The sequence below is a fragment of the Dipteris shenzhenensis genome, chromosome 10 (assembly GCF_047967505.1).
Source record: "Dipteris shenzhenensis isolate YYH24624 ecotype China chromosome 10, Dip_SZ_1.0, whole genome shotgun sequence".
Taxonomy (NCBI): Eukaryota; Viridiplantae; Streptophyta; class Polypodiopsida; order Gleicheniales; family Dipteridaceae; genus Dipteris; species Dipteris shenzhenensis.
Window position 1 is genome coordinate 22,249,805 of NC_141605.1, and position 26,267 is coordinate 22,276,071.

Genomic DNA, 26,267 nt, shown 5'->3' on the forward strand with positions numbered 1-26,267 from the left:
GTACTAAGTGTGCTTCGGTACACACACACTCACAAACATGTGATTGCTACTAGATGCACACATGCACCTTAGAGCAAGCCCTTGATCACATATATCCCAACATACGGCCATACGGCCATATGTACCGATGCTTGGGTGCCTGGTGTGTAAACACCTTAAGAGTTGCCACCTATGGCGACCACATAAGCATTCGTCCACGCTTGGACGATTGGTGTGTAAACACCCTAGAGGTCTAGTGCACCATGGGCACGGCCAATGGATCATGGATGGGCAAGATGGCTCCCTCCATGTCCAACCCATAGCCTAGATGCATTCAATGCACCATGGGTGTGCATGGGCAGCTCTCATTTGGAAACACTGATCATGGACAAACAAGATTGCCCGCCCATGGCCCAGATGCATTCAATGCACCATGCTCTGGTTTGTAAACACCTTAAGGCTGGGTTGAGACCACCCGCCCGCCCAACCTCTCAAAAGGTGGTTGGTACACACTAACCTGCTGTTCATACACACACACTAACTTGCCGCCCAGCCTCTTAGAAGGTGGTTGGCTCATACACACACACACACACACGCTAACCTGCTCAACTCAGCACTCAAAAATGCGACGGCGGGCACGGTTAATGAGATTCTCATTGGAAGGTTCCGACATGTGCAGTTCTTGTAGAAGACACGTTATGGAGGGCGTTAGGCAACGGGGGCATCAAATCAAGGTGGGACGAGTGAACCGACGCGGGGTGTGGACCGGGCCTAAGAGAGCATCGACAGTGGTATATGATAGAAACGACTTTAAGAAATTACCGTGGTGTGGTATAGAATATAAGAAACGTGTTTTGTTGTGATTACTTTAACAAACTACCCTAGTGTGTGCTGTGTTGTAGTTCAAGCTTTTTGAGGTACCTACTTCTGAAGTTGTTTAGCATAAGTAAGTAGTAAGTTGTGCAGCATGCAGGTGCTGGAGTCTGCTCTGCGAGCTCCCTTCTTCAGCTTGCCATGCCGGTAATCTTCTCCCTCTCTCTTCCTTTTTTCCCCTTTTCAATCATCCTTCTCATGCTTCTATAACCATCCCCTTCCCTCCTTCTCACAGTCAGTGGCTCGGTACCTCCTTGCACCTTCTCCCCTCCTCTCGTTACATTCCTCTTCAATCCATCACCGGCCGCAGAACTTTGCGCGTGCTCACCACCGCCAGCCTTTCTTCACCGAAAACCGATGGTAACTTGCTCTGCATTCGTAGGGCGTGAGTTCCTAAAATGCCGTTTGTGTTGCTTGTCTGACTTGGCTTCTCTGAGCCGTGGGCAGCGACGAGAATCTTTGCCACTCATACGTTTTATAAGGGCAAGTCTGCAATGTCCATCGACCCCGGGAAGCCATCGTTTAAGACAAACGAGGTATCGTCATTCTCCGTTAATTTGAAACGCCACAGGTTTGCACTGATTTTCCCGTTGTTATATTGGTAATGACACAATTAAAGTGGTTATGTGCATTATTTGGGAATGATTGTATTTGATACTCCTCTAATCTGTGTTTCTTCTGCCAGAATGGTGATGTCGTGCTGGAAAAAGAGGGCAGCTTGTTTATGGGGTTTGCACCAGCAACTGGCCCAAAGCAGTATGATTGGAGTCGAAAACAAGTAATGCATTTTAGAGCTCTCAAGTTTTCCTACATAAATTTCTTTTAAGCAATTTCAATAGAGCAACAATGCGCTTGTATTAAACATGGTTTTAGATCTTTCACCTCCGGAGTGCCGACAGAAACTCAGTACGAAGACTTTGTATAAATTGATGCTCAAGTATGTGTGGGTGTGTGGATTTGTATGTGTGAGAGCATATTTTTATACTATGGTCTACACCCATTGTTGGGCGCTGATGACGTCAGTGGGGATGTCATAGTAGCTAGTCCCTGCTATGCATGATGGAGTTTATGGTTTTCAACCTTGTGAGTGACTATCATGAGATTGAAACTGCACTATGTTGTGTTTTTAGAGGATGAGTTCGGGAATGTTCGTGGATTCATCTAGGTATATGCTTCTGCCGTATTAGCGGACATGCAAATTTCACCTTGTGAAGTTTTCGTCCAAGTTGCGGCCTGCTGGTATTGTGATAATTCTTTCTATTTTAAATGGTGCGTTGCCCTATCAGCTAGATTTAGATTTAGATGCTCGTTGGGGAGAGACTAAAATGAAAATGTTTAGACTTCACAAGCAGTTGTAGCTTGAATGAAGAGATTTTGGGCCACCTTTTGATTAGCCTTCTCCTTTAGTGCTAGCCTTCATAATGGCTGAGTCTGCCCTTCACCTCCGAAGTGCCGACAGAAACTCAGTACGAAGACTTTGTATAAATTGATGCTCAAGTATGTGTGGGTGTGTGGATTTGTATGTGTGAGAGCATATTTTTATACTATGGTCTACACCTACTGTTGGGCGCTGATGACGTCAGTGGGGATGTCATAGTAGCTAGTCCCTGCTATGCATGATGGAGTTTATGGTTTTCAACCTTGTGAGTGACTATCATGAGATTGAAACTGCACTATGTTGTGTTTTTAGAGGATGAGTTCGGGAATGTTTTTGGATTCATCTTGGTTTTAGATCTTGTTTGACTGCTTAAAATTAGCTTTAATACTTTTTGGCTCAAGGATTGGCTTCTCATCTCATTCCCTTTTGTCAGGTAATCGCTCTTTCTGCTGTTGAGTTAGGAACTTTGATTAGTCTTACATCTAGCGATGCTTGTGAATTCTACCATGATCCAAACATGAATACAAGGTATGTGGCATTACTGTTATGTTCCTGTGCCACAGTATTTTTGGATCCCAATGATTTGGAAGTTTGTTATTTCAATCCACTTGCATTTTGTACGTTTAAGCTGACATCAAACCTCGTTAGAATTTATTTGTTTCCAAGTTGCTGCAAGCATTTATTTGATATTTTAGTCAATAATGGAGAAGTGATACGTGTTTTCTTGTTAAATTGTGCCAAACTTGCATTGAAGACTTGGGGGAGGAAGGGAGGGGGGTTCTGATCAAATTCAGCAGAGGGGAGCTTTGTCAGTGTCAGACAAACGTCCTAAGTACGTTCAGACAGACAACTCCATCAAGTAAACAAACAACTGTAAGGAATGTTGAGGCAGTGGTTTGTTGCCATGTCTCATGGGTACGGGCTTCGGGGTAGTGCTGTGCCACGGCCCAGCCACACGTGCCTCAGAGCACCCCCAAAGATCCCAGGGAGGATGCTATGACGGTCTTCACATACGCCACACAAGTGTATAGTATTGCATGTGGGATTATTTCATCCCCAACAGCGCCAAGGGCCTATTGCTGCTGCTTTCATATCCATGTATTTTGACCAAGGGTGGGCCTATGCCCCAACAGTCCCCTCTCTCCTGTTTGACTTTGGCATATCTTTACGTGAATAGTCACCCCTCAAGAGGCCATTGTGCTCCTTCAATTGACGTGCATCACCTCTCATGTGTCATGGGGCAGGTAGTGCTGTGTATGTGTCCTCAAGTTGCCACTGCCTAGCTGTGCATGCCTCAGAGCACTGTTAGAAAATAAGGGTCAAGCTCCTGTTTGTAAACCCCAAATGAGGAGAGCATGGGGGAGTGACACCTGTAGAGGAATAGGGGGCAGGAAGAGGGGGAGAGGCTGCCATGTGGGCAGCACACAGGCTGCCACATGGACAGTACACAAAGTTCCTTCTTGTATTTAACGAAGGTCCACCCTTTAGAGCAGACCTGTCCCACAGAGGACAACCCATGGTGTTGGCTTTGCTGTAGGTCACACATGGGCACAGCCATGGGGCATGAATTCCCTTAGAGATGGGCATGAGGGGCTGCTGATAGGCCTGCATGAAGGCAGGCAGGAAGGCCTGAAGATGGGCAGCAGGGCTCAGCCAAAGTGGACCTGGTAAGCGCCCTTGATATGGTTGGCCAACAGAGTGGCAAGTCCCAAATTAGAGTTCAAGTGGAAACATGTAATGGTATGGTGCATGTAATGGAAGAATCTCGAGAACCTAAAAGGGAATGCTTAATCCAACATCAATTCCATAAAAGAGGTTTCAAGCAAAAACCTTGAGTAATAGAAAACGATAGTCCAGAATATCTCAAAGTATATGTACTGGTCCTACTGCTGCCCTTGCACTCAGGTCGTGCGCTCCTCAGTGAGCTTCAGTGACTTTCTGTGGTGTGAGTTCCTCAAATTGCACCCTCCTGCACAACTGTTCTCTTCTACTGGCTGTAGGTATGCACCAGATGATGCTCCACAGTTTGTGAGGGCTGTTCCTGGACTGAACTGCTTTGTTGTGGGGTCTCTATATATGGTGTACAGTGCTGCCCAGATGCTGCCATGTGGATGCCACCCAGAGCTGCCCATGTGGCATGTTCTTCTCATGCCCACATAACAGACTCTTGCCCCCATTTCAACACTAGTACCATATCCTTTGGCTCTCCTCACATGGGGGCTAAAAGGTGGGACAATGGACCTATTACATACACTGTGGGCCCACAATGACCCGAAGATGTATCCACTTCATTTGCTCCCTTTTAATAGCTCTCAGGAACAGATTGGGAAGTGTGTTGGAATCCAATCAATCCCAATTCCATCATACCATGCACCTTCATGTCCTCATCCTTGGTACTCCGAGAACCAAGCTGGTGCAGAGGTACAATCACAGACCACCCTTCAATGGCGCTGTCAAACATCATCACCAATCTGCTGGGTACACGAAACCACTATGGTACAACCATTAGGTACATCCAGTTGTCTCCCTTCCCTTTGAACGTCCCTTTGAACCTAGGAACCTTCTGGACCTTGTAAAGTACCTAGTATTTAGGGTCTATGTCACTTGACAAACTTTGTGGCTCGACACGAAGACTTTTCTTTTTTACAAAGAAGACACGAAGACTTTCTACGCTTGTTTTGTAAGACCCTTCCACCTAACACGTGTCTATTAATTTGCTGATCTTTCAAACCTGAAGTATATATTAGTCCAACCCCAAGCATATCTTGACACGTCCCAGCAATCCTGAAACCTCTGATCTGCAAACAAACACAAGAACACAGACAACGCGAGAAAACTGAGCAGGCTGCTCACCACCCAACCATGACATCTATGAGATGTGATCCCGAATTAGGAGATGTTCCCTCCGAGCCACGAGCTGAGCTATTGGCACGAACTCCCAACCAGATCCTAACCAGCCTGGTGTCCCATACCACCAGGTGGCGCTGTGAAGCCTGGGATCTACTACTGGGCCTTGGGCTACGCTATGATGTAGGCTTGTGTCCACGACTCAATCCAGGATGAGACCTAGCACCTGGGAACAAAACTTGCTCCCATCAGCTCTTTGAGAACTCAACCTCTGGGCCCCTTCTATAGACTCGGGCCCCAAGCGCCAAAAATAGCGAAGACCTCTAACTGGTTCGTATCCTTGCCACTCGACCCGAGAATCAAGCCTGCCTAGCTCTAAGCCTCCCCAGGCTACCTGAGCTAGTCTTGTGTACCCAGTACACGTCGAATACCAATCTGTGCACATGACATACTTCCCCTTTTCTAAGAACTCACTCTTGAGTTCGCTAAAAAATCAAATCTGTAACTTTGATTATTTTTTGAGGAGAAACAAGTTGATCATCCGCACCCAATACTTCTTTCAGTCTACTGACATGAAAGACTGGATGTACTTTAACATCAGGAGGCAATTCTAGTCGATATGCAACTGGTCCAATTCTTTTAATGACCTTGAACGGACCACAGTATCTGGGGGATAACTTCGGAACCAAACCAGTACTTAGGCTCTTGGATTCCTTGGGAATTCGCAAATATAACATCGTTCTTTCAGAGAACTCTCTAGGTGAACGATGTCTATTAGCATAAAATCTGTCCCGATCTTGGGCACTTCTAATAGACTTCTTGGCAAACTGCAACATTTCCTGCATGTCTTGCAAGAAGGTCTTTGCAGCATCATTTTGAATCCCTTTTAACCCAACCATAACTAGTGACTTAGGTTGAAACCCGTACATAAGCATAAAAGGATTGTAACCACTACTCGAAGGCGTTCTGCCTTAGTAACCTGACAAACCCGGCAACCTACTACATAGTTTTCAATAAATGCACGCATCTTAGGCTAATAAAAGGTATGCTTCACAAGAGACAAAGTCCGATGTAAACCCGGATGTCCAGCACTAGGAGTGTCATGACACTCCCAGAGAATCTTGGATCGAAGTTCCAGAACATCTGGCACACAAATCTTTCCATTTCGGAACAGCAAGCCGTTCCTAACCATCCACTGACCTCCTGCCGCCTGTATCGTAGGGGGCACAATCCCTGAGTCCTGGTCAACCATGGAGCTCCCATCCTGGACTCTCTGCCACTAAGAACTGAAATGACTATCAATTGCGCAAAGCCCTCTCAAGGATTGAAATAGCTCTAAGGATATTTCCGTAAATGACATAGCATTTATAAACTTGACTCGACTTAAGACATCCGCCACACTATTCAACGAACCCTTTTGATAACACTATTCAACGAACCCTTTTGATAACGTATTTCAAAATCAAAATCTTGCATTAATTTGCCCATCTAGCTTTCCGTTCCCTCAATTCAGACCCATCACACACATACTTAATTGATTGATGATAAGTCAATACAAGAAACTTCGAACCATATAAGTAGTGTCTCCAAACCTTGAGGACATACACTACAGCATAGAGTTCCTTTTCTAGTGTGGGCCAACGATATTGGGTGTCGTCTAGCTTCTTACTCTCAAAAGCTACAGGTCTGCCCTCTTGAAATAGAGCTGCCCCAATCGCAAAATCACTCGCATCGGCCTCTAAACATAAGGTCGGGTAGGATCGGGTAATGTAGGAACGGGTGCTTCCTTGATAGAAAACTTCAAGGTTTCAAAAGCCTTGTATAATGCATCATTCCAAGAGATCGGCTGGGTAGACCTGTGTCCACGACCTTTCAATATGAATAATCCTGTAGATGTGAAGCTAACTCATCCTTCTCAAACTGGCTTATCCTATAAGGTGGAATACTAATAGGTTGAGCCCCAGGTACTAAGTCTATGCGATGATCTACTGCCCGTTCTGGAGGTAAACCTTCCGGCAGTTGAGCAGGGAATACATTCTCGAAATCATCTAACAACATTCTCAATTCACGGTGTTGAAACACACTTAAATCATTCTTGTTATTAACAGAGATAACAAATGAAGAAAGCGGAATCAAAACACACTGATAGACATCATAATGAGAAGTGTTTAATATATTCCGAAGCTGCATCGCAGATACAATAGGTCCCTGAGAAGAGGGAATATTATCACACTGAATAGAAAATTGGGTGTCCTTATCCAAAAAAGAAAGAGTATGGTGCTTCCATCCAATCCGAATATCGTGGGTTTTAAACCACTCTATTCCGATCAACAAGTCCACATGCTCCAAGTGCATGACATAGCACGTAAAAGCCAATGTGTATTCTTGAATCCGGTTAGAAAGGGCTTCAATCTTGCGATCCCAAAACTGCTTCCCAGCTGGAAGCTGCACCTCATAGGTGTGATTGCTAGGTATCGTGGACAGCCCCATCTTCTGCACAAGTTTGTAATTAACAAAGTTGTGAGAGCTGCCCGGGTCAAAGAGAATGTGAACTCTTTGGTCCCTAACTTCTCCATAAACTCGGAAAAGATCATGGGAACCAAATAACGAAGTATTAAAAGTGCAGTTACAAGAAAGTGGGCAGGTAATGACATTTACAGAAATACCTGTCATCACGGCTTGATTAGCTCCCTTGGCTTTGGTACCCGGACCCGCCTGGAGCTTCGGTCCCAACGCTTGCTTTTGGTTCTTGCGCTTAGGACAATCATTCTTAGTGTGGCCCCGCTCCTCGCAGAAGAAGCAACGTCCTTCCTTCTTTAGCTTCAAGGTACGAAGGAAACGGGCACGACCATTCTTCACCTGAGTCAAGTGTTTCTTGGAGGTGTTGTCTATAGACTTCGTCTCCCCAGTACTAGTGGTAGACTGGAAGAACTTCCGTTTGTTCTTCCCACTCGTGTCGGAAACTGTGGTTCCCTTTGCACTGGCCATGGTATCATCATAAATACGCGCGTAATTCATGGCCTCTTGCAGCGTGGTACACTTGTTGTTCTTGATTTGTAACTTGTAGGAGTCAGGCAAACCATCCACAAAGAAACCTAACAAGGTCACTGGATCCATCTTTGTAGCTCTGGTCTGCAAATCCCGAAACCTCTGAAGATAAACCTCAAAAGTCAAGTTCAGCTTGGACATATCGAGGGCTTTGAGCTTGCTTACGATATCATAATCTTCCTCCTTCAGAAACTCTTTCCTGAAGACCCCTTCGAAATCTATCCATGTTGCAGGCTTGGGTTGGAGTTCCTTCCACCACAATAAAGCCTTCCTGACATGAACCCGGCTGCAAGCTGTATTTTCTTGTCATCTAGGTAGGGGTGAAACTGGAAGTGTACTTGCCACTTGTGCAACCAAGTGTCAACAACCTCCTTGGTACGAGACTTCTGATCTCCGGGAAAAGGATCTGGAGTGATGTTCGGACCTAACACTGAAGCCATGGCATCCACATGCGTGAGCGCCTGAACAGTGCTAGTCAGAAGTGTGAGGGTAGTCTGAATCCCTTGGAGTTGCTGCATCCACCCCGTTTGATTCGCGTTAACTTGCTCAAACTTTCCATCAAGAGCAGTGGTGAATTCACTGAAGGCTTTCTTCGTAATCAGATCATCATAGAGACCCTGGTCATCCTCTGCAGGGTAGTTCAAATCCTGATCACCCATCGCAAAGTCAGGATTTACAGAATCAGCCATGTCTGAAATCTGATCTGAAAAGTAGTGGACTTAGAGAAGTGACAGGTGGAATCGAAGCTTGAAGGAGAGTGGAGCAGAGGGAAAAACTGTTCCAAGAGGAGGTGACGAAAGAAGAGAAGCTGGCCGAAAAGAAGGGGTACAAAGCTGACGATCAGCTTGAGTAGGTGAACCCGGATTCCCACTGCTGGTTCTGCTGCAGGCTGTACCGTACGGAAATCTGCTGCAGCTGTAGCCGTACCTAGGTGACGAAAGTCTGCTAGGGGTGTGGAGGGATCCTCTTGCACACTCTAGCATAGGCTGTGGTTGAGCTTATGATCTCGCCAGGCTATAAAGGAGACGGTGCAGCTATTTAGAAAGCTATGCTTTCTAAAAAAGCCCACCCTCCCAACTTGGAGGGTCGATGCTTTTTTTAGCATACCCACCCTCCCAAACTTGGAGGGTTGGTGCTTTTCTCGCATCAGCCACCACGAACAGCAGCCTGGCCGCATCCTGCTCCAGTCTATGGCGCACCCCTCTACACGCACCTACCTGCATCACCTAACCTTCTGCGCAGCCCTGACCAATACACGGAATCCCTTTGCCTACCCAACAGCTCCTCTCACGCCTCTCCTCCAATCCTCTCCACTCTCTCCTAGCTACACCTCACACCCTCTCTCACCTAACCCTTCAGCAATCTCGAATTCATCCTCACTCTCTTCTTCCTACCTTTTCCCTAAATCCTGACCACTTCCCGTAACCGACAGACCAAACAAGAACTTGCAGCATAAATTTCGAAATTAGGGCATACTTGGAGGAACAAATCGTCCAAAATTCTTGGAACAGAAGTTCCTACCTCAGGAGTTGCTCTGATACCAACTGACACGTCCCACATTCCTGAAACCTCTGATCTGCAAACAAACACAAGAACACACACAACGTGAGGAAACTGAGCAGGCTGCTCACCACCCAACCATGACATCTACGGGATGTGATCCCGAATCAGGAGATGTCCCCTCCGAGCCACGAGCTGAGCTACTGGCACGAACTCCCAATTAGATCCTAACTAGCCTGGTGTCCCATACCACCAGGTGGCGCTGTGAAGCCTGGGATCTGCTACTAGGCCTTGGGCTACGCTATGATGCAGGCGCGCGTCCGCGACTCAATCCAGGATGAGACCTAGCACCTGGGAACGTAACTTGCTCCCATCGGCTCTTTGAGAACTCAACCTCTGGGCTCCTTTTATAGACTCGGGCCCCAAGTGCCAAAAATAGCGAAGACCTCTAACTGGTTCGTACCCTTGCCACTCAACCCGAGAATCAAGTCTGCCTAGCTCCTCTAAGCCTCCCCAGGCTACGTGAGCTAGTCTTGTGTACCCAGTACACGTCGGATACCAATCTATGCACATGACATATCTAGATTCTCTGCCAGGTGTATGTATGCCCTCCATGTGTATAATTGGCCCATAGCAAGACTCAAGTGGGACATCTTTAGCTACCTCAATATAGGTATAATCTCAGCTCCCTTTTTGAGAGTATCAGTGAGCTTGGGGTAGTAATCAAATAACCTTCTCAACAAAGGTCCACCAGCTCTTCACTAAGCACTATTCTAAATGTTCCCAGCTGGAAATCTTATTTCATGCGTCGGCATCAAGCAAGCACACATCACTAGCAAAAAATAAGCGAATAAGTGAAACAAGCTAACTTGGGTGAAAATAATTTCTACGGAAGGACTATGACTTCTTGATTGTTTTTTGCTTTGGGGATGAGACCTAGAGATAGGAGGGATATGAGGAGGGGCACCGCCCGATCCTCCCACCCCCTCGTCTTGAGAAACCCTGAATCTAAACCTAACCCTAATCCTAACCCTGAACGACCAAAGAGGCAAGCTTTAGGGTTTTTAGGATTTCAAGATTAAGGTGTTAGGGTTTAGCGTCTATTGGGAGTCAACCTTTTGAGGCAAGGCCAGGCAAGAGGGGTAGACTGTCAAGCGGTGCCACCGTTCTACGCCAATTATTTCTCAGTAGGATAAATACTTTGGAGTAACATGACCCACTTGCCAAAATTCCTTTGGATCTCAATTAAGAGCATTGTTGCGTTCATCATAGTCTGCTACTTTCCCTCAAAGACCTCATATTTTGCTAGGGGGCTCTAAGAGGAGGGGGAGGCATTTTGTATACTTCCCTATATTGAGATGATTCATGAATTCTTGAGTCGTGAGAAAGTTTTCCTTCTAGGAGATTTTGACACCAGGGCTGCAGACCGCCAAGTATTAGCATTGATTTCCAACATGATTTAATTCTATTGCTTGACATTGATTTAGATAAAGGCAGGCATCTCTAAAGGTTCCACAGGGATCGTCATATGGGCATACCTTCATGGACTTGGGCAAGATGCATAATTTGATTATCTGTCAAACTATCAAGAGCCGCCACCATCAGAAACAATCGTGTTGCACTTTGACAGGAGACAATCTGCCACCAATGTGTGCAGCTGCCACGTGTTGCGTACGCTACAGCCATACTACACAGTCTGCAAGTTTGATCCTGCTCTTATACCATGTAGAGCTGCCAAGCGGCAGCTCAAGAGCGCCAAGTGGGGGGGTCACAATCCCCCACCTCCTAGCCATGCCACCCCCAAAAGTCACGGGAGGGATATGCTTTGGAGGGTCTTCAAGGCCTAAATATCCAAGGAAGACACAAAGACGTGTGTATATGGGACTACTGTCTCGAAATTCCACGTGTCAACCAGTGGCTTCCCCTGCCGCGTTGCATCAAACCATTTTCCACACACAATGAGGGGTAAATGCCACCACCTCCATTGTAGCAGGAGATAGACTATCCTCACTCTCTCTCCTGCTCACTAACTGCAAGATGATGCACACTCAATACACAAAGTGATGCTGTGGATGTGAGTGAGAGAATCAGAGGGAGAGAATATACGTGAAATGTATGAATTCGCAAAGGGCTGAATACAAATGTATGGAGGGGCTGAAACACTGCAAAATTGGAAAGAAACCAGACTACCTAGAGGAGGTGAATCCTCACTAGATCCCTGAAGAGGCTGAGGCTACCCTGCTGGTCTGCTGCAGGGAGTCCTGGCTCTGAAGGCCAGAGGAGTGGATGGAGAAGGAGGGCCAAGGGGGCTGCTTTTATAGGTCCCTTTGGGCTCCAAAAATACTGACCAGTAGGCTGACTCTGCTGCTGCACCATTGACAGGAGCTGATGTGACCGACTGGCTCTTGGCGTGGCACCGACCAGGTCATGTGGCAGCCCACTGGCTGCTGATGTGGTATCACTGAGGTGGCACCTCTGCTGCGACTGCTCCTGCACCCTGTCCCTGCTGGCGGACTGCATGGCAGTCCCACAAGTCAGCTGCTGACGTGGCTGCTGGCATGGGCTGCTGCTGAGCTGGCTGCCTGTGTCGCAGTCCAGCATGGCCACAGGCTGTGGATGCCTGTGGGCCGTGACATCCATCACATTGATGAGCTCAAGTACTTCCTTACGACATTAGGAGGAGCAGATTTGCTCTTAGCTGGTTCCCTGATCCCGATTTCACTATTGCATAAATGATGTGGTTCTACTCATTAGCCGAGTGTCTCCAAGAACACTTGGATGCACTCCAGATTTTTTGTGAGACACATGATTTGCAGGTCGACTTTGGTAAAACCAAGGACATGATCTTCAGCACGTCTCGGACAGCCACACATCAAGAGCAGTTTATCTTCGACACTAGTGGAGATTGTTGCACCCTATATGTACTTGGGGGTCATTTTCTTAAGCCCCATCTTCACAATGAGACCAGCCATTGTCATCCTGCTTCAACATGTATCCACTTGCTTGGTACTTTTTCTTTTTGTTTTTCAATAGTATGCTTATTAAGAAATGAAATGTTTTCCTTCTGTTCAGTTACGGACAATGGGGACTAGGTCTAGCATTTGAGGGTGGACCCCCTTGCTTGGGATTATGGGCATTAGTGACCCACAAGAGTGATGGCCTCTCTTTGAGAGGGACATCTGGAAACCACACCCCACCTGAGTACCCAAACATGGGACCAATCAAATGCACAGATTGCATACTGACCTAGGAACCATCCAAGAGAATGTTCCCTGAGCTTTGGGTGTGGGCCTGGCAGCATGCCAAGAGTAATGGAGATACAAGATAAGACGACAAACAAATGAGCTCAGTATGGCTCAATTATGACCTTAGAGTACGTCAATAGATAGTCCAAGCTGTTAGGAACCGGTGGGTGCGATCATAATTGAATTCTGACAACTTCGAAATTTTAGGGTTTTTGGGAGTGACACATGGCAGACTGCCACATGGAATCTGAGCTGGCAGGTCAGTCCACCTGTCCCACACATGTGGCAGCATGCATGGCAAGTGGCAGGGCATGCAGGCCAAGTGTCTGCCCACCAAAAATCTGGGATAAGTGTCCACCTTCCACTCTAAGCCTGGGGGGGGGGTGAGCCTATAAAAGAAGGCCTCTCCCCTTCATTCCCTACATGAAAAATTCGTCACTTTTCTTCTCTCTCCTTTGATGCAGCAGAACCTCTCCAGCTCCTTGAGTGCAGCCAGCGTCTCCCCGGGCCATTCTCTCACCTCAGCAGCACTCTCTCTCTACAACAGCACATTCTCTCTCTACAGTTCTAGCCCCTCCTCTCCAGAAATCTGCCCCCTCTCAGCTCTTCTGGAACAGCAGCAGCATCCTCTCTCCTTCTCCTAGCCTGGAGCAGCCACAGCCTCTTTCTCTCTCCTGCTGCAGTATTTCTCTCTCTACTGTTCCAGCCCATTCCCCTTGCAGAAATCTGCCTTTCTGTGCACCTCTGGAACAGCAGCAGCTCCTCTCTTACATCCCCTCCCTTGGGATCAACATTGGCACTCTCTCTCTACAGCTGTCACTCCATAAAGGCTTTCTCTCTCTAGCTTACAAGCTGTTTTTCTAAGCTGTTCTCATTCCAGCCCCATTTCCACACTCTTCAAACCCAAGAGGCATCAAGGACTTCATCTACAAAAGGGTCAAGTCATGAAGGGAGTCTGTATTGTCAAGTTTATCTCATTTACAGCACTATTTCATGTTGTTTCTACTATCTTTCTAGAAACTAGTGCTTGCCTCTAATGTTGGATGTAAGTGGTGATTGTTGCAGGCTTCTTCCTTGTGGATTGGGCAAGCCAAGAGTTGAAACCTGAGCTTGGAGTCCTCCTTTTTGTCGTCTACCTTGCACATATGCTCTTGAGTCTTGTATCTAGGTCCTAGGTCCTAGGTTTTCACTGAGTTCATCAGTTTGGAAGGTGCATTGCACCTTGGTCTTGTATGTCCATTTTCAAGAATAAAGTGAGCCTGGATAAGGGGGGGGCCCTGTCTTGGCCCCTCAATCATATTGCAATTTTTAATGATGTCACTTGGGGTTTAAGCTGTATAAGTCTTAATTCCAGCTTAATTGCAATCTCTGAAGTTCAAGTATATGTGTTTGGCAACTTGCAATCATTTCATTCAAACGCCTCTGCAAAATCCGTTGTCTGAATTGATAGAAAGCACCGAGTAGTTTACAGCCATGCTGGCCCGTTTGAGCAGAGGGTATGCCACACTAGCCAGACTCAAGCATCAGTGCTTTCACTCCCATTTCCAAGATCTTAAAAACAAGTCTCTTCTCTTTGACTTGCTTATTCGTCCAGTTGGACATACGGCAGTCCCTTTTGGGGGACAGATCCATCTGAGAGACAGATTGCTCTTGTGTAGAGGGATTACAAGTCCTACTTCTTAGTCGCATAATCTGTAGCAAGCTATCAGTTCCACACCATATCCTCTTAGCAGAGTTTGGGGCCCCCTCTACAGCTTGGTGCATCCTTTCAAGTGTTTCTTCATAGATTCAGGACCTCGGCACCACAACATCCACGTTACCGTGACCTAGTCTATTGAATAAGAGGCAGAGGGGGATCAGAAGAGTTGGTACGCTCAGACACAGATTTTTTGCAGGCCTGGGACTCCATACGGGCAGACTGCCACTGTTTCAGTATAGCCTTGAGGCTCCATCCACTCTACTCACCTATAATGAGGTGAACCAGGTCATCATAGAGGATCTATTACAACTCCACACACACAGGACGTGGCTAGCACCTCATGAGCTTTTGGTAAAACTCACCTTTAGAGATCACTGCCTGTGGATCTTGGAGGAGGGTTTACTGAAAGATGGGGCTATACTCAGATCTTGGATGTGTGCTATGGATTGTGTGAATTGCATAAAGGGTATGTATACACAGGTCAAAAAGCAGTTGATTCTGATAATACAAATCTAGGTATTTGACATCCTAGCTTTTAAGGAAAATGATTGATAAATGCTCACAGAGAGAAAGAGAGAGAGAGAGAGAGAGAGAGAGAGGGAGAGAGAGAGAGAGATTCTATGATGAATTGAATGTAGAAACATGCGATCTTTGTTTTAGTGATGCTGGGAAGGCAAATCATTGATAAATGTGGAGAGAGAGAGAGAGAGAGAGAGAGAGAGAGAGAGGGAGGGAGGGAGGGAGGGAGGGAGGGCTTGCTTATGGTGAACTGAACATAGAAACATGCGATGTTTGTTTTAGTGATGCTGGGAAGGTGAGGAAAGCACTCAAAGTGGAAGCTATGCCAGATAAGACTGGCTTCTTTTTCAACCTGAGTGAGTTGTAATTGACATTACTCATATGAAGTGCCTGATTTGTGTGTGCTCTCTGTAGATGGTGCCATATTTGCATTGAAGTTCTTATGTTGAGTGCGTCAGTGTGTGGTGCAGCATATGTCATTGGCCTGACTTTTAGTTACCAAACATTTGATGCTAAATACTTGTGGATTTTGCAGTGGTGGTAAACAAGATGGAGAACATTGAGGAACGATTCAGTGTGCCAGTAACCAAGGGAGAGTTTGCTGTGATGAGATCATCGTTCAATGTAATTATAGACATCTACTTTCTTGAAGTGCTCTTGCTAGGTGTTCCTTTCACTTGCTTGTTGTCATTAAGACATGTTTTTTGCTTGGTGGCAGTTCATTATACCATACTTGATGGGCTGGCATGCGCATGTGAATCCCTCTTTGGTAGAACAATCGAATGCTGGAAAGCTCAATGCTCCTAAGGTTGTCGTCAATCCAGAAATGGAATGGGCAAAGTAGCTTGTTGTGGGCATCATCTGAGTTTTAGCTGACGAGATCAGAATCCAGTATCCAGCAACATTTTGGAGTTTTTGTGGATGCATTTTGTACTGGCAGTAAAATGGTATCCTGCAGAAGTTCGTGCATTCCTTCTATTGTGGGCACAATTATCTCTGTGCACTGCTTGTCAAGGAGGGCGAACTAGGTTGGCAATTTTTGCAGTCTTCAAAGGAAGATTTTGTCCAGATCAAATGTCTTTGGGGTTCTTTTGAATCTCCATCCGATTATGGTGCCCAGTTTTGCCAGGTTTCTGGTTCCATACTTGCATGCTCGAGATTCGAGCCTACCATGCTGATGATGCTCTTAGTGATGGATCTGAGACTGATGTATAGGCAGCAGTGATATGTGACCTCTGCATTAAGGACATGGAGTGCTTCCACAGGAGACATAACTTGCTTGACATGGGCTCTCGGCTTCTGTGCCTTTGCAAGCACAAACCTCTTTAATCTTGCTTTGAACACTTTTATATGCACTTGAGAAGTTCCATAGAGGTGTTCACCTTTGATTTTGAGAGGAGCAAATTTTTAATTTAATGGATATCTTTTCCTGTAGTTTTATTTGTATGTTTTTTAGGGTATGTGACATTTGTTCTTAATAGGATCTTTGAATGGAAAAGGTTGATTAACCTTTGGTCCTTTGCCATGACAATGGTAGACACAGCTTTTATGGAACATTTATTTGAGTTTGTGTGTGTGTGTAAATATAGTGGCAGCTGAAATCGAATGAGAGACCTGTTTTGTATAAGCTGCCTTCAAAATAGTTGGGCTTGGTTTGTCTCTGACAACATCAAATAGTGACCCTTCTCATTCTGCTAGAGATAAACTCGTCTCTAGCAAGGCAAACAATCCTAACAGCGAGGCTAAAAACCTCAAATGACTGCTTGGCCGCTCTCACAATTTCCACCATAATCAAAATATTCTCAAGGAAGGGAAGGAACAGGCAGAGTTATTGTCAAATGTTACAAGGTCATGGACATGATGTTCTTGATACCGCCTATGAATCTTTGCAAGGATGATCTTCTTTATACCCACTATGAGGTTTTTAGGGTGGGATGCAAACACGAGAATGCTAGGGGCTTAGAATCAGTATTGCATAACATCTATGCAAGATCTAAATGTCATGATGATCAAGAAGGGAGGTGATGCTGGTCTACAAAAAGCTGCAAGGCAAGATTGAAACATTAAAATATTCATATTGCAAAGAATACTTCAAAAATGCTTCACCTTTTGATGCCAATTTGAAGTATCCCAGAAAAACTATACATGAGAATGACACTCCAATGGATCATTCGAAGGAGATTTTGTCCACTAGATGAATTGTCTAAGAAAAGGTGGAAGCATCAAATAAAAGCTTATAGGATTATTTTGCAATGAAGGCTTTAGATGATTAAATCTTTTTTAATACATCATCCTAAAATTTATAACATCTAAGTCAATGCATAAATCTTTTGAACAATTCATGGCAGCTACCACGCACAGGGTGAAATATTAGGCATCGAAATAGGGCATAGTGCCTCATATTTAAGAACTTTAAAAAAGCCTGCCTTCTTGTTGGACCAAAAGTTAAGGCCACGATTACCAAAGTCAAAAGATATTAATAAAGCTTGCTATGCTCTCAATTTGGGAGTATTTGAACTATGGGTGAGGCTTAGCATCTTTGTAGTAATGTAAGTGATACTACATGATGGGGAGATGGACAAGTTTGAGCTAATAGAGAACAACTTTGTAAAGGATGTTTGAAGGGTATTAGGACAATGGTCAAGTTTTATGACACACATGGAAGAATGCAATGGAAATATAAAGATTATCCTAAAAAGTGAGGTGGTCAAAGCTAAAAAATAATAAAGATTTTGTTTAATACTATGAAATGTAATTTTGAACATTAAGCTTTCTATCGGTAAAGTTTTTTAACATTTGATCAAAATGGGAGATTTGGTGGTTAGTTGCATTTGAAGTAACACTGATAATTGAAAAATATTTGAGATGTGTTGAAATTGTAGTTTTCTGGTCCTTAAGGAATCACATGAATTCTTAAGTGGTTATTTGGTCAAACAAATATTCCTAATGTGATAAAAGAGCATAACTATGGATCCTACCAATTAGAATGACAGAGTTGTTTATTTAAAACTATAAAATGCCCATATGATGTTTCACAAGAAGCAAAATGCAAGGCATCCTTGCCCATTGTGCATGGGAGAAAGAGTAATAGAAGGAAAAGATAACAAGGCAAAGAGACAATGTGTTGGTAGGCTTGCAAACATTGACCAAACCAAGCCACCATATCTTGATATTTTAGAAATGGGTAAGTCTTGAAACCAATGTATGGTCATTTTCCTTTAGAGGGTACAAATTTATGTGCTTCATGCTATTATAAGGGTGAATGAGAGAGTCAAAAGATGATTCAAAGAATTGAGAAAGTGATTTCAAATATGGATTGCACTCTGGACAAATAAAGATTTAAAAAGAATGAGGAAACTGTAGGGAAATCATGCAATATCCCATGCAAACCAAGTTTGGTGGTGTGAGCTTTGAGTTTTTTATCTATGAAGGGGGGGGGAAATGACAAACTCAAACATGTTGATGAATTTGAGTTATGGAACAATGGCTATCACAAAGGAGGGCGGAGTTTGGAAAAGACAAGTGTGGTTAGGGATTGATACCTTAGTATTTATAATATAGAAGAAAAGGTTTGATGAAGGTAATTTTGAGACCCTTTTGTGGGTGTTGTGACTTCAATACATTACATGGTAAGTTCTTTTATGTCATCTTTTCACTATTTCATGTTGTTGTGGGGTTTTATACATGCTCATCTTGTTTCTACATTGCTAGACCATTTGGAATACTTATGCATCGTACATGGCATGGCATGGCATTATGGAAGCCTTGGAGTTAGGTTAACTCAAGGCATGATATGCCATGATGGAAGGCGCAGAGTGAGGTCAATTCGATGCATGGAGAGATATCATTGACAAGCATATGTGCATATAATCGGGCCACTCTCAACACAGACATGGTAGGACTAAAAGTTAACCACTATCAGAGGGAAGGTTGTGCAGGGATATAGTCAAATGAACCATGATGGTAGTAGGGAGTCCACGTAGTTCATTCAACCAAACAATAAGATTCATGTGCTTTGAACTTTGTAGAAAGATTAAAAATTTTTTAGTTTTCTCATGAGTTTTGTTGATAAGTTTGTTTCAATAGAACATAATGATTAAAAATAAGTTTTTAGTAAGATTGGATAGAGTTAGGCTTTTTTATAAACTAATTTGTTTAAAGTCCCAAGTTTTAAAATTCAAGGTTTTCAGCCCTATAAGGTAACTAAAAGTCATTTGCATAATCTTCTATTCAAGTTACCACTACTTTCAGCTCTTGTAGTCTTACACTCATCACTCCACATGCTCATCCTGTGCATCCCATCCCCACTCTCTAGCCTTACCACTTGCCACTCAAGGATTATGCATAATGCATAAGGTAAGGAGAACCACTCAAAAGGCAAGAAGACCAATTCCTCAACTGAGGAGACTCCCTTAGATACTAGTACTCAGACACTAGGACTCCAACAAGTCCCATTTCAAAGAAGGCCTTCCAATCAAAGGAGCTTGATGAGAGCCCTCATGTTTTGGTGCAATAGAAAGACAAGAGCACCTCTTCAAGTAGATGGAATGAAGCAAGTACTCAAACACTAGGTCTCCAACAAGTCCAATTTCAAAGAAGGCCTCCCAATCGAAGGAGCTTGATGAGAGGCCCCATGTTTTGGTGCAATAGAAAAGACAAGAGCAGCTCTTTTAGTAGATGGAATGAGGCAAGAAAGGGCTCAATATCAACCTATCACACATAGGCAACACATCGTCTATCCTACCCCTTGGCTATCACCAAGTTCCAAGCCCTTTCATTTTTAGAAGGAGGAAGTTCAAGCTAGGCACAATGTCTTTGAGGGAGATATGCACGTATTAAAAGTTTGTGGATTCCCTTATCTTTCTTTCATGCAATTCTCTACTTGTTTTGCTTATTGAATTTTGTGTGCAATAGATTTTGTAATTTCAACGTGATATAAAGGCATCAAATCTCGTAATAAGTTAATCTCAATGTAAGAATGCAATAAAATGACTGCATAAGCATTTCAAAAATGTATTATATTTAATCATAACGTTAAATACACAACTCGTAAGAATAAATCACATGCAAATTGTGAACATGCATACAATTTAACTTTCAAGTACACCTCAATAAAATACCATTAGGTTGGATGGAAAATTTTATAAAAACTTTGTCAATGGCTTGCTACTAGCATTTGTAAACCATAGTGGCTAAAAGATGCTGATGAAAAAAAAGTGACTAATTGAAATTGACAAAAGATTATATTATCTAACAAGACTAAAGTTTATAGCACTTGGTTTACTTTCCCACCTAGCAAAGGAAGCTAGAAGGCCAAATCAAAAGAGATTGAAGTAATATTTACCAAGTGTTGTTTTACAACAAGAGCAAGAGTAAGAGCATCAATCATGGAAAGAGTATTATTTACCACGTGATGTAGTCATTCACTCCAATAAATGGGTGGAATCTACTATAAAAGGCATTTTTTGCATGCATGACTGTTCTATTACAAGGGAAGAAGAATCCAAACATATCCTCACAAGTGTCCAATGGATTTTGTGTGATAATCCACTCATGACAAGGAGAAAATGTCAGATACTCATGGCAAGTGACAAGACTATTCATAATTGTTCAATAAATTTTGTGGGATAGTACACGCATGATAGGGAGAAAATGATGGATACTACATGGCATCTAACAATAATATTCATACCCTTAGCTTGCTCATAATCAAATCCTTGTAGAAATTTTATGTCTTTGGGAGGACTCTTAATGTTTCCATTTACGCTCTTGGAACCTCAAGTGGTGATGTGACAAGTGCAATTTTATTACAATTTAACTTTTGAATTCAAACTCGATTATTATGTTGTACATCTTCCAACTGCAAGGTACCCTTGCATTGATCCCTTGAAAAGTTCCATTCCAACTAAGCTTAGATTTCGATCCTTGGTCCCAAAGTTGAGTTGTATAATAGTACAAGTATTCCATTTTGTAAGGGCTTGCATGCTATATGGTAATTATACCACACTTTCTACTGTCTCATATTGAGCGTATGTAGCTCAGGCGCTAAATTCATCCAATCAAGTGAGCCAGTTGGGTCTTTTTCTTATGGCCTCACATTATTCAATTTGGTGTTCAACTACTACATGGGGATATTTAGGACCAAGAATTCTAACGGGACCTCTATCCCCAATCCAAATTCCATCTAAAAATGATTGAGTGAGGCCGTTACTTTGTAAGCAATTCTAAATAGCCATAATGCAAAATGGGGAATTTATGTTCCTAGCCAGTTCTATCAAGGTCTACCATGTTGGTAGGTATGGCCTTTAGGGTTTTGTTAGTGGACTCAACTTGGTCATTACATCTAGGGTAGTAGGTTTTAGCATGATTATAAATTCTTGGGTAAGAATTGAGAATATCGTGTCTGTAAAGTAGGTACCTTGGTCATTGAAAAATTTGATTGGGCACCCACATCTACGAATCACCTTTTGAAAGAGAAAATGAGCACACTCCATGTTCAGTTGTCTTATGCCTAAGCCCACTTTGTGGAATAATTGATTACTACTATAAGGATATACTTGTTCTACAATGATTGAGTAACCCTTTGAGATTGGTCCTAGAAAGTCCCCACCACTAGAATGCTTCCCATGGTTGCCTTGGGTTTAGAAGCATATGATTCTTGGGCAAGGGGAACGTTTCTCATTGACAAACATTACACATGTTGCAATATTGGTAGCCATTCCAAAATAGAGTACTCCACCATAGCATGACTTTTTGAGTCACCAACTTAGCCCTAAAGTGACCATCCAAGAGGCCTTAGTGTGCTATGCAAAGGGCAATTGATATCTCATGAATTATAACCCCTCTATGCAAAGGACAATTGCTCTCTCATGAACAATAACCCATCTTTGGAGGATTCTATTGGACCCATATTTATGTGCTACCACCCTAAAATCAAAATCAAAGATCAATTACAACCTATTTTTCATCTAGGAACTTAACATATATACATATTTCTTTTATGGGCCTCTTGATTTCTTATAGTCAATTTTATTCTCTCCACATATTATAAATAGTATCCCAAAACGCTCTAAGTTGATGGTGCATTGAATTGTTGGAATGATATATTTCTTGCTGTGCTTTATTATTACAACCGGGTTGTTTGAGTTTTAGAAAAAAAGTGGATGCATAACTTGTGAGATATGTCTATCTCCTATATGCTTATTGATGTGTAGTTACATTTATAGATAGTACCCACATGTACATTTTGCATGGGACAAGTACATCAAACATTTGGGAGACATTTTGAGAGATTTGGCAGATTTTCTTGAACCCGCTTAAGTGCCACTTCATATGGTCACCCATGGTGGTGTGACCATAGGGCATGTAGTGTCGTATCATCAAATCTCCATATTTGAGCCAAAGATCAAATTTATAACAAAACTACCAACCGTAAACTACAAAGGAGTGTGCTCTTCTGCATGCCCTTGGAATTAAGGCACCCTAGTCATCCCAAATGTTCTTAGATGCATCGTATCCACTATCATCATTGCATGCCCTTGGAATTAAGGCACCCTAGTCATCCCAAGTGTTCTTAGATGCATCGTATCCACTATCATCTCAAGATTAAAATCCCTAGATTTGAATCATATCCACTGTCATCTCAAGATTCAAAGTACTAGATTTGAAACTTCTCACTCTATGTTGGCACCAATGAGGTTGTTATGGATTGAAGGATTAGGTTGATGTTAGTTGTGCAAGGGAACAAGTCAATTAATCTATCTGCATAACAGGCCTGTAGTAGTTTTAGCACTAGCTAAGTTGAAAAGGTGTGATAAAGTATAATATTTGTGAACAAATTTTTTTTTATTTATATTGTATAAGACAAAATTGAATTTGAGATCCAGTATACATATAAATATACCAACACATATCATAGAGCCCTAAGGCATGTGTGAATAGCAGCTCAAAAGAAGTCCTCTGTTAAGGTATGCTGACACTTGGAACCCAAAAATAGATCATTGTACAAACTTGATTACTTAGTCAAAACTAGATGTGTACAAAACACACTAGGGAACTCATGACTTGGAACCCAAAAATGAAAACATCTTTGCTAGAAACTAGAATCTAGAAGCCTCTTGTCAAAATCTAGAAACAAAAATTTGGAACCTAGAACCCATATGATGGACCACAAAACCCCAAAATATAGCAAAAGCCCAAGTGTCACCAAACTTTATTGAAATCCCGCTTCTTTGGTCGGATGAACTTATCGTGGCTACCTACTTGTCCCCATGTTTGTGCTATAAAATCATTCATAAACCCAAGTGTTGCTGATCTGTTTTGCTGGTTTAGGTTTTTCTGTATCAAGTGGTTTTGTTGGGAATGGTTGTTAGAAAATTTTATTTATTGTGATAGGGACATGATACCAATGTAGGATAGGGATAGGAGACTGATTAGAGAGAAAGGGAGATTGAGGAGAGGAAAATTGAGTTAGGAAAATCTTCAACAAGATTGAGCTCAACACAAATCTATGGGTTTCTTCTAGAGTTAATGAGCCTTTCCTTTTCTACCCCTATGACCTTTCCCACTCCCTACAAAGGTTTAGCTACTTGATTGCTTATGGAGAGGGGGACTTCACAAAGTTCAACCCAAAGAGGTGCTACTATGGAACTAGGTTTATCAAGAGATTGCTTTAGCTGTAAATGTACGATTCCTAAACTTTTCTCAGAGCTCTCCTTGCCATTTTATACCTTTCTTTAAGGAAGTCATAGTAGCATCAACAATCTAATATTGGTGACTATGAGTCCCTTCCTATTCCACATAATTCTTACCCCTGATTCCATATGAACTACTAAAGATTTGGGGCCATGCAAGAATGCTATGAGAGTGTGGGTTTTGAGAGATGCATGATTCAAGGAGGTCCTCACCCAAATAATCCAAGATGACTTTGCTTGTAGGATCAACATTTGATCTTGTTCTATAAATTGTCCATCTAAGATGTTAGGCCCTAAGACTGTATAGATTGTCCATGTAAGATGTAGGGCTCTGAGACTCTATCCAATGTCATGCCTTCCCCGTTTATGTGTTCTCTTTTATTATCTATCCTCCTTTGGGATTCTCATGGCTGTCAGAGATGCCTACTGATGCTTATACATAGAGAATGCCTAATTTAGGGCAACCAAGAAAGTATACATTCATTGTTGCCAGAGAAATATTAAACCTTGGTGGCTTGAAATGCCATCGATTTGCACATACCAACCGGAATTGTGAGGAGGAAGATCGGACACAATAAATCGATGAGACCAATTGATCGATTTCCCAATCAATCTATCCCACCAGAGAACCACTTCTTGATGTCGGGCCCTAGGGAAAAATATTGATATTGGTAGGGGAAAACCCCCTCTAGAGAAATCCCTGAACTTAGTAATGGGCATGGAAAGTGCCATAGGCCATAATAGACTATGGAGCATCTCGATTTGTGTCTAGTTTTGGCATGGTAGTCAATCCTGACGTTTCTTTCCTTGCTTTTGGTCTTTCATAAATAATATGGCTTAAAGGTAAACTAGCCACCACCACTGATTTTTTGGCACTTCTTACGTTAGGATTATGAGATTGTTATACAAAAATTTCATCAAAGATCTCCTCTATGAGAATTGGAGGGCATCAATGTAACTCTATTTATGTTCTTAATGTCCACCTAGTCTAGTTGCAATAGTGTTTCATCAGGTACAGTAGACAGAGGAGTCGGTCTAATAGCTAGGAGGCCAATACTATCATGTAGATGAACTCTCAAACAATTTTTTTATATAAAGTTATCATAGAGGTTCTCGCTTAAGAGAAGTTATAGTCTATCTTTAGTAGAAAACTTCCTTGATGCATAGGAGGCACATGAGTGTCTTATTTGCATTTTAACAAATCTATCTTTAAGACCCCTATCATATCCATCACTCATGCAAGCCATCACTCATGGAAGACATCCATCTTCATGATACCTATGATGTCCATCATACATCCATCACTTGGAAGACATTATCTAAGATTAATTGATGTTTGTTTTTTGAGTAAGCATGGCTAATGGTTACATTGGCCAAGGATTCCTCATTGGTGATGTGTTGTTAGTCATAGTTTATCTTTAGAGCATGAAGTTTCATTATTTTATGACACAATTAATACAACAGATAAGGAAAGTGGGTGTATATAGTTTGTAACTAGATATGGGATACAAAGAGAGCCAACTTAGCTCAACGGAGAAGAAAAGTCCTTCGCAATACTCTCTGGCTCCCATGATGAGTGAACCCCTCCCATTTAATATAGTAATCCAACAAATCTTTGTATCCCAAAATATTCTTTGGTATATACTCTATTTTCCTTAATTGACCCATGGATGTGATTCTATAGCAATTAGAACAATGTTTACTCCCACTTATTTTTAAGCAAGGACACACAGAATACATTGTGAATCTTGGTAGAGGAAGTCAAGTCCAACTAATAGGCCAAATCACCCAACTTCTTAAGAAGTTTTAGGATCCATAGAATCTATGAGCCCATTTGGTGCCTTTTAATGAAGCATATCTATGTTTAAGCGACTTGAGATATACCCACACAAATTATTGCAATCCCACATGCTTTCTCTTCTGCTTTGGATCCTCTTTCATCTTGGATTATGCCCTACATAATGTCTTTGGCCAAATGTATGACTACATGCATCCTTCTTAACTCATCCTTTGCATTTTGATTAAGGAAATTTTGATCTTTTAATGTAGAGGGTAGCTTAAATTGACATCCATATAAAGCTTTAGTGTAGCCACGTTTGCCATGACTGTTGTATGCCAAAATCAAAATACCTCAAATATTCTTCCAACCGCTTATGTACCCTCTTAGTTGGACCATCACATTGGGGATGGTAAGATTAACTAAGGGACAACTTAGAACCCATTTGAGAGAACAACTCCTTCCAAAACCCACTCATAAATTTAGCATATTTTTCATTATATATCTTGCAGGAGGCCATGCAACCTAAATGTATTTCCATGAGCTAGCTAGCTACATGAGAAGATGTCTAAGTCAGTTTAATTGGAAAATTTGGGCTATCTTTGTCAACATGTATACAACCACCACCATGATAATGTCCCACCCCTTTGCGGTGGTGGGAAAACCAATAGTAAAATCCATACCCATATGAATCCACCCCTTTGCTATG

The 26,267-nt window shown here is 42.8% G+C and overlaps 1 protein-coding gene across 1 annotated transcript; it reads left to right on the forward strand.

Annotated features, from left to right (window-relative positions):
• The first annotated feature begins 874 nt into the window (after positions 1 to 874).
• LOC147897556 (single-stranded DNA-binding protein WHY1, chloroplastic-like) lies at positions 875 to 16,535 on the forward strand. Its single transcript, XM_087380256.1, has 8 exons — positions 875 to 999; positions 1,088 to 1,212; positions 1,300 to 1,388; positions 1,538 to 1,630; positions 2,664 to 2,758; positions 15,371 to 15,444; positions 15,624 to 15,712; positions 15,807 to 16,535. Exons 1-8 carry the CDS (start codon positions 947 to 949, stop codon positions 15,930 to 15,932), a joined length of 744 nt encoding a protein of 247 aa, XP_087236382.1. The 5' UTR covers positions 875 to 946; the 3' UTR covers positions 15,933 to 16,535.
• Positions 16,536 to 26,267: the final 9,732 nt, after the last annotated feature.